At 31.8% G+C, this 9566-nt stretch overlaps 1 protein-coding gene across 7 annotated transcripts in view; it reads right to left on the bottom strand.

Moving 5' to 3' along the window:
• Positions 1-9566, bottom strand: part of LOC106463340 (paired box protein Pax-6-like) — a 127733-nt gene that overhangs the window by 66450 nt on the left and 51717 nt on the right. For 5 of the 7 annotated variants that reach the window (XM_022391191.1, XM_022391186.1, XM_022391182.1 and 2 more), the window contains one exon: positions 7797-7850. The exons of the other annotated variants lie outside the window; for them this stretch is intronic. In XM_022391191.1, the coding sequence (XP_022246899.1) occupies positions 7797-7850 (54 nt within the window). The remainder of the gene's footprint in view (positions 1-7796; positions 7851-9566) is intronic. 7 annotated transcript variants of the gene reach the window in all.

The following is a 9566-nucleotide window of genomic DNA, read 5'->3' as shown; positions in this document are numbered from 1 at the left end:
AGGACACAGTATTGTTAAATCTTGTGTCTTCTAATTTCCAGTACACAGTGTTGATAAATCCTGTATCTTTTTATTTCACCCGTCCAACGGACCGGTTCTCCAGCTAGTTTTACATAAATAACAGTTTCAGCCATGACCTGATGTAAAAAATAAAACTGTTATCTTCTTCAACCACGTGCACGTTTTTTTTTCGTTCCAAAACACCCACAAGACAACTAGCATGATAACAAATTTTGTGAAAAGCGTTTGAAAGTTTGCGCAAAAAATACACGAGATGATACAGTAAAGAAGTCATTGTGCAAAATGAGAGTTTGGAAAGTTTTCATAGATTTCTCTCTCTCTCTCTTGACTTTCTAAAGCAAGACAAGAGTGAAAGAAATAATTAATGCCTTATCGTGAAAGCTTAAAAAAAAGAATAATTCTCGAGTTTCACTGTTTTATAGAAATATTTAAAAAAAACGTTTTTTCCTTCTTATTGTCCGAATACATTAACTAAAACATTCAAGATCTGAAGAGATTTCTCTAATAACTCAATTCAAAAAGGCAGGTTATAATTCTTCCAAACAATAAGTATGTAGTCATAAAGATTAGTTCAGTGTTTTGCTCACCAGAAGTCCAGCAATTGTCTTGCAAGCTAACGTAAAATGCATTAAGGACTCACCTGGTTTTGAGAGGCTGAATTTTTACTTATGACATTTTTCGGATATTGATTAGACATTACATTATCTTAAAATAATTGATTAAACAGGGTAAAAATGAAGTCGGAATAATAAAAAAAAGAAATCAGTTTTGAATTTTCCTAGACATTATTCGTTATATTTGATTCGCACCACTTCTTGCATTTCGTAGTATAGTAAATAAGATATCATTCATTACCATAATACTATGTTGTGATGATGGTGCCAATGTGTATGTTTTGTTCCCCTGCAGCCTTCTGTAAATATTTTTTTATTTAATATTTTGATAGGTGTTTGTTCCCCTGCAGCCTTCTGTAAATAATTTTTTATTTAATATTTTGATAGGTGTTTGTTCCCCTGCAGCCTTCTGTAAGTAATTTTTTATTTAATATTTTGATAGGTGCTTCAGACAAAGAAAAATACCATGTGACTATAGTCGATAGCTGAATACAACAAATTAACATTTTAAGTTACATATATGCATCAAATACTATACAATAAAACAACATATATCTTTAATAGGTGCAGGTAACTGAATTCCTAACAGTTGGTCTTTGATACATGGTCTTGTATTGCAGTGAAAGTTGATTTACAAGGAATTAAGGAGGTACAGATAATCAGGGGTAAATATTTTAAACTACATTTTATTTCAGTAATAAATAGTTGTAAGTACACATACACCCCAGTTAGGACTCTAATCTTTTAACGCACATACCCCTGTTAGAGCTCTAAACTGTAAACACGCAAACCTGTTGGGGCAATAATCTGTAAACACACACCTCTGTTATGGCAATAATCTGTAAACACGCACTCCCTGTTAGGGCAATAGTTTGTAAACACACACCCCTATTAGTGCTCTAATCGGTAAACATACACCCTTACTATGACTTTAATCTGTAGGCACATGTCCCTATTAGGGCTCTAATCTCTAAACAGTAAACACACACACACACACACACCCTTATTAGGGCTCTAATCTTTTAACACACACACTCCTATTAGGGCGATAATCTGTTGACGCCTAATTTCAAAATTCCAGGAACTTTCAATTTGCTTTCGAAATATCCAGAATTGAGAGTACTTTGGCAATAAGTGATGTGATATGATAGCTTCTTTGATAAAACAGGAGAAGAACATCGAGACATAAACAAGTACAGTCAATCAGTCAGGAGCTCTTGGATTTACGAGTATCGGATGATGAGAAGTTGATATTATATTCATGGATATTACAGTCAGAGGTATGGGAATGAAATAACATATAGAAAATTGGTATTTTGTTAAGAATACAAATCCTCTTTCTTCAAGAAAGTGAGAGTTTATGCTTTCTAATACAAATGTGAACATTTTAACAGAAAATATAAAGTGTCGTTTCAACAATTAACGAACGTTTCCAATATTTTATTGTTTCTTTCTATATGTATATTTATACATGTTCATATATTTCTTCAACTGATACCTATTTTAATCACTGTACTGTATACTTACCTGTTTGTTTATTTTTGAGCACAAAGCTAGACTATCGGTCCACCATGGGTATCAGACCGTGAATTTTAGCCTAGTAAGTTTTCAAATTTACCGCTGATTCACTGAGAGGTGGGAGTATTGTATTTTGTATTTCATGTAACTCAATATAACATATTATATATTTGTATTAAAAAGAATTAATAAACGTGTTTTATATCAGCAACATGTGCCTTAATAGGAATATGTATTATTAATAAACGTGTTTTATATCAGCAACGTGTGCCTTAATAGGAATATGTATTATTAATAAACGTGTTTTATATCAGCAACATGTGCCTTAATAGGAATATGTATTATTAACAAGCGTGTTTTATATCAGCAACATGTGCCTTAATAGGAATATGTATTATTAATAAGGGTGTTTTATATAAGCAATATGTGCCTTAATAGGAATATGTATTATTAATATAAAGATAGTTTGAATGTCAAGAAATATGTTAGTAAAATTAAAGTATTGACGATTTAGGCAATCTTTTATAAAAAAGAAATAATTTAATTTTGATGCATAAATATTCCTACAATTTTGACCAATTCCAAAGATAACTTAACTTATAAGGAATGGATATTACTGTGTGAAAAACACGACAATATCGTATATCATTAACAGAAAACAGTTTAAACAGTGAATATTTGTCAGTCATTGAGTGTGTACAGAAGATGCACGTTGAAACAAAATAGTAGATGAAGGTTTGTGTGTTTTACGTAGTGATTCAGTTGTTTGTATATAACGTTTGAATTCCTATTAATAGCATGGACTATATATATATATATATTATTTGTTACAAAAGGTAATGGTAATATTAACTTTTTGGTAAACATTACGCATACGATGGGTCAGAATAATATATTCTGTCTATATTCTTTATAAAATCAAAGAGAGCAAATAATACACACACATGCACTCAAAATATACACTAGATTTAACCGATGTATGAGTCTCTCTGGACTCAATTTTAATCTTCCAAGCAGTAACAGAGAGGGAAATTCTTTCTCTAGATAATGATTCATAAAATACATGGAAACTTGGAGTTGCCCAGAGACTAGGCGACAGCATCAGTTACCACATTAAGTACATGAACATAACCAAGGCATAAATTGTTACAGCAAATTCTCACGTTAAATGTATAATAAGTGGTATTTAAGATAATTAATGATAAGCCCTAAAGTAAAGGTTAATTCCGCACTGATCAAAAACTTTTCTTTGGAAAGTAAATTACAAATTAACGATGTTTTTTAGTTTGTGGCAAATGTGTTATTTTACAAATTATATCTTATGCAAAAATGTATAAATATAGCTAAATACTTAACAAATTATATCTTATGTAAAAATCTATTAATAAAGCTTAATGCTTAACACATTATATCTTACGCAAAAATGTATTAATAAAGCTCAATGCTTAACACATTATACCTTGTGCAAAAATGTATAAATATAGCTTAATACTTAACAAATTATATCTTGCGTAAAATGTATTAATAAAGCTCAATGCTTAACACATTATATCTGGTGCAAAAATGTATAAATATAGCTTAATACTTAACAAATTATATCTTGTGTAAAAATGTATTAATAAAGCTCAATACTTAACAAATTATATCTTGTGTAAAAATCTGTTAATAAAGCTCAATACTTAACAAATTATATCTTGTGTAAAAATTTATAAATATAGCTTAATACTTAACAAACTATATATTGTGTAAAAATGTATTAATAAAGCTCAATACTTAACAAATTATATATTGTGTAAAAATGTATTAATAAAGCTCAATACTTAACAAATTATATCTTGTGTAAAAATGTATTAATAAAGCTTAATGTTTAACAAATTATATCTTGTGTAAAAATGTATTAATAAAGCTTAATACTTAACACCCTGCTCCATCATGTAAAAATATAAAGTATGTTCTGATTTGTATTAGATGATACTAAAAATTCAGCTTCTTGTTAGAAACATCAAGAGTAATAACTGAGTGATACTTAGGGGACTGCACTGTGATTTTGAATCTTGCATTATCACAAATAAAAGCTGTATAGGACCAGGAACGACCTAGTAGTAGGAATGCCGGGCTGCTGATCAGAAGGTCCAAATTCAAACTGCAATATGCCGATGAACATTGCCTGAGCCTTGGGTCTTTGATCTAGTTGACCTAGTCACTTAACCTATGCGTCGTATATCGAACTTTTAAGGTTGAAAATAAATCATAAACGTGTGAACGTTTTTGTTTCAAATCTTAAAAACCTGGAAGACTTCTAGATGCTAAGATAAAAAACTCGAAACAATAATAAAAAACAGAAGAGCGAATAACGAAAATAAGTCACTAATCTGATATAAATTCGGCACATCAAACATTAAGTTTAAGAGGGAAAAAAACCTGATAAATATTAGTTTGATAAATTTAATAATTATTTTGCACACAAACGAAGAACTCTATTAAAACTCTTTGTTTAATGATTTTAGAACGTTTGAATTTTTTTATACATAATTGTGCTGAAAAGATTTAAAAAAATCTAAGTTAGTTAAAATAGTTCCTGATAGGTTGATAGTGAAATACTTTGCGTTTATAGTAGTTAATGAGGCCACTCACGGTGAACCCAACGAAGCGACAATTCACTTGCACGATCTTTGTACCACGGGCTGTTTCCGTTCAACGCCGTTTCTCTATGAGGCAACTTCGCTTCAGGAAGAATTAATAAAAGCGATAATCCTCGGATCAATTAAACAACGACCTAAAACATGAGAAACTTCATTGAGGACGGGGGGGGGGGACGAATCAATAAAGATATCCTCTGTCAATGCAAGAGATAGATCAAAATTGGTTTTGAGAATGCTGCTGCTGCTGTGAACAATGAAATGTACCCCCGCGAAACAGCGCTCGCTTGGGGGGGGGATATAGGCGGCACACAAACACGTGTAGCTAGTAGTAGTGGCGGAACAGCGCGTGAAAGATCCCGGTGCGTTGTACAGTTGTTGTTACAAAGGGTGATACTCTATCTAGTATGCCGTCATTTCTAACAATAGATATTCAGGAAGATTCAAGGGTCCATCATTCCTAATCGGACTCTTTTTCCGCTTGCTGGCCTCACTCACACAAACATAACATATCCTCTCGCACTTTTTTAGACTTTCCTTCTGCTAAGCACTGAGATAAGTCAAAGCACCGTATACAATTGCTCATATTGTATATCCTCGTGATATCTGCATAAAGATTCCCTGAATTTGTTTCAAACTAAGCTAAACTTATATTTAAAGCTGATATTTCTTATCAGCTTAGTTGAGTAAGCAGTAACCAGGGGTACAGTAGTTCAGTGTAGAATGGAATGATACATGTTAAAGGCTGTCAACGTCTGTAGAATTTACCAAGTCTGTAACATGTAATTTCAAATATTAACACTATAAAACAGATCCTGTTCACCTGATTATTTTGTTGTGTTAATATAGTTTGAGAAAAGCGTCGAGAATTAGCCAACAACTTCTGATGCCTGTATGACGTCATGAAATGTGATATCTTAGTGGTTTAAGGTTTATTCTACCAGTACACACACACACACACATACAAATGTTATGATAAATGACATTTAGCTTATGAAAACCTTGACGCTGATGTCAAAGCGATGTTTCCGATGATCGGTATTTAAAATTATACGATCTTTATTTACCTTTTCGTTTACATATCATGAAATAATATCAAAAAATATTTGCCTCCATTACAGTTCGATTCTGATTTAAGTAACCTTAACCCTAAGAACTGACTTGTCTTTGTTACTATCTGGAGTGTCCACATATAGCATTATATCTAGAACTTGTATGTTTTAGTCTGTTATAACATTCATTTCAAGTGATGATGAAATAAATTAATAGAGTGAAATTTTTTATGTTAAATCCGTAGGGAACCCAGTAGTAACTCATGGGTTTAATAGCAATAGTTAGGATATTTTTCTTACATATTTATGGTTGACTCCTATGTTATTAGAGACACTGTACCAACAAAGTTATAGACCTACAAGCAATTTAGCACATAAATAGTTTAGAAAAAACACGTTTAAAAACCAGTTGGATCCCATTTAAAAAGCCATAAATGTTTAGTTCACAATGTGAAACCCCAAAGTGTCATGTTTCCTCATGTTGGGAAAATATATTTTCTGTGTGTGAAATTGACTTAAATAGGATCAATAAAATGTTGTTTTTGTTAATGAAAATTTTCTGCGTGTTTGTCTTCAGTACAAGTGTCGCAACATAGAACAACACAAGGTCATGTTACCCTTTCTTGCACTTGGTGATAACGCAGCAAGATTGTGAAGAAAAAATTCAGTGGAACAGTGTAGAGAAGCATTAGATCAAATACACTACATGAACTTCTTGTAGAGTCAACACAAGCTCGTGTTATCCTTTCTTGCACTTATTGTTAACGTAGCAAGATTGGCAAGAAAAAATTCAGTGGAACAGTGTATAGCAGCATTAGATCAAACACACTACATCAACTCCTGTACAATCAATACAAGCTCGTGTTACCCTTTTCTTGCTGTTCTAAGGCAGCAAGATTGACAAGAAAAAACGTGTAACAGTTTGTATAGCATTACATCAAACACACTACGTTCTATAAGTAATTGAATTTCGTGAATTAATTTGTTTGCATGTTCGTAAAAATTTCTACGTGAATAGAAAAACTATTTATAATAAATCAAGAATCCTGATCTAATTTAGCAACCGCTGGTGAAGTCCTATATTGTCCACTTGCCAAGATAACTTGTGTCATTGTAATTCACCCTCATTGGTGTCTTCATCCTTTAATTGTATTCGTTTTCCCCCGAAAAAAGAACGTCGAGTACATTTGCTTTGGTATTAATTCACTAATTAATGCTAAAACGGGTAAAACTAAAAGCCTTCGTGTTGTATGTAAACACTAAATGTAGTTCATCAAGAGAAGGATTTTAATCAAATTAAAGTCTTAGATATTGAAGTAGAGTATATACTCCTTAAAAAAATGAGAAACTTACTTCGCTAAAACATAGTTAACACACGAATATAAAGCAGGAACATTACTGAGTTTTAACAGGCTATCAACTAATGTCGTTTAACAATTAGATTAGCAAAGCCAATGTCACTTTTTAAAAATTAATTGTGTCATATTTTGAGCAATTTTATCAGTGTCAAACCATTAATTTGGAAATTTTCTTAGTGTCACACTATTAAGTTCACGACGAGCATTTCTAACCCTGTGGTTTATTCAGAAAAAAAAATGTCTGCAACGTTCAATCCTTTCAAATAAAGATAAAATTCTCAAGTAAATTCCAAATAATCGGATATTATTAAAAATCATTATAAATTAGACACATTTCTAAATCACGTGATTACAGCATTAAGTAAATAATAAACACGAGATACCACTTGTGTTACTTTATTCCGTACTCATTACAGTTTAGGCCTACTTATGAACCTAATTACGTGGCTGTTGTTTCTGTTCTTATCTTTATATTAAACTACTGTTACTTCTTAGAACTAAAGACAAAATATAAATATTTTCATTTGAGAAGCAAATTGTTTAATTTTTACAATCCCAAGAAAATGTAAGAGAAAATGTCATTATCCAACTAACCTGGATCTGAGACAGACGACTGGAGAAGTGGGCCGGGACGACACGGGTCAAAATCTAAAAAAGTGTAGACACGACAAAAGGCGTCAGTTATATGTACTTAATGTACAGCCAATAGAAAGCTTTCTTGCCCATTCGCATGTTATGGGTCATCTATACGTAGGCCTAATCTTCTCGCAAGAATTTTTTAGTCTCGCATGTCAAGCCCCAAACATAACTTGCTCCAAGCAGTTTTTGTGACAACTTATCGGTTTGTAACCATACGTATTAAATATTTAATATAACCTACAGGGGCTTTTTGTTAATTTACTAAAACCCTAACCATTATCATAAAATATAGTTCTCGTTTTTACTTTCCATCCACTGCTCTCTCTCTCTGTATTTATATACATATTCAACTCTGGAAGACATTGCGAAAACGCATTAATACTTGAATTATTGAAAGGTTAAACAATGAAAGTTGCAACGAGAAAAAACGAAATCTTTAACGCAGTTCTTAATTATTTATGTTCTAAATTATTTATATTTCTCTTAAAAGGGCAATAATATGTAATATACAACAATTATATCTAACGCACTTATTATAGAAAATATTTGACTGCTGTATATTCGTGATCGTTAAATAATTGTTTTTGTATAATATTTTGAGCTGATGTCAACGAAATGTCCACGAAAGCTGAATATGTACCCAAGATCTAAAACAGAACTTATCTTTGGGTGGAAATAAATTAGCCTAAATTTATGTAAATAAACACAATTGTTTTTAATAGAAAATAACTCAAAACACCAGAAAGTTAGTTCAACAAAATGTAAAAGTTAATTCAGTTAACATTCATTTATATTGAAAGTTTTCATAATGAACAGATAAAAGTTGATCAAAATGCTTCACATCACAATTGTTTTAACTCAGGTTTTGTGAAACTTATAAGTTTATTTGTATTTTAAGTACAACCATCATTTAATTTATCTTAACACGTTATGATACAATCAACTGAATGTTAAGATTTTAGAACTGCAAAAAAAATTTATCTTTAGCTCTTTATGGGAAAATTAAACCATACCTAACAACTAAACAGGTAGTTTCATAAAATATTAACAGTTGTGAAAAGGTTTGTCACGATTGTTCAGGTCCTGAAAAATATAACTTGATGACTTTTTTTTGAAAAGTTTGACCATTTACTTATTTAGATGTTGTTTCTTTGTTTCAGCACAAATCCACACAATAAGCTGTTGGCGTGCCGGTCTTCGCGGGGAATCAAACCTCACATTTTAGCGTTTTAAGCCAGTGAAGTTACCGGTGACTCACCGAGGGACCACGTCTTTAATAGCTATTATATTTGATATATAATAATGCCTAAAGCATCTGTTAACCCAGCTACTCTCGAATTTACCAACGTCTATAAATGATTGTATCTTAAATTAAATTTTATAAGCTTATGTTCGTTGGGCCTGAGAATAATTAAGTTGAAATAAGTATAATAAAAAACAGAGATTACTTAGTAGTAAAGGATAATGTTTATTTTGTGACTCAGGAAGTGTTTATCTTAGATATTTGTGACTCAGGAAATGTTTATCTTAGACATTTGTGCAAAGCTATAGAAGGGCGATCTGCGCTATCCGTCCCTAATTTTTAACTTATAAACTGGAGGGAAGGCAGCTACTGAAACCTACATCCCTAACGTGAGAAGCGCGATTTTGCAGAAACGGGACGCGAACCATAGATTCACAGTCCGGCACACTAACAGCTGGGTCACGCCCAGCCCTCAAGAAAGG

Source organism: Limulus polyphemus, unplaced genomic scaffold (genome assembly GCF_000517525.1).
Source record: "Limulus polyphemus unplaced genomic scaffold, Limulus_polyphemus-2.1.2 Scaffold52, whole genome shotgun sequence".
NCBI lineage: Eukaryota > Metazoa > Arthropoda > Merostomata > Xiphosura > Limulidae > Limulus > Limulus polyphemus.
Note: the sequence above shows the minus strand (reverse complement) of the source record. Positions and strands in the feature narration are given on the sequence as shown.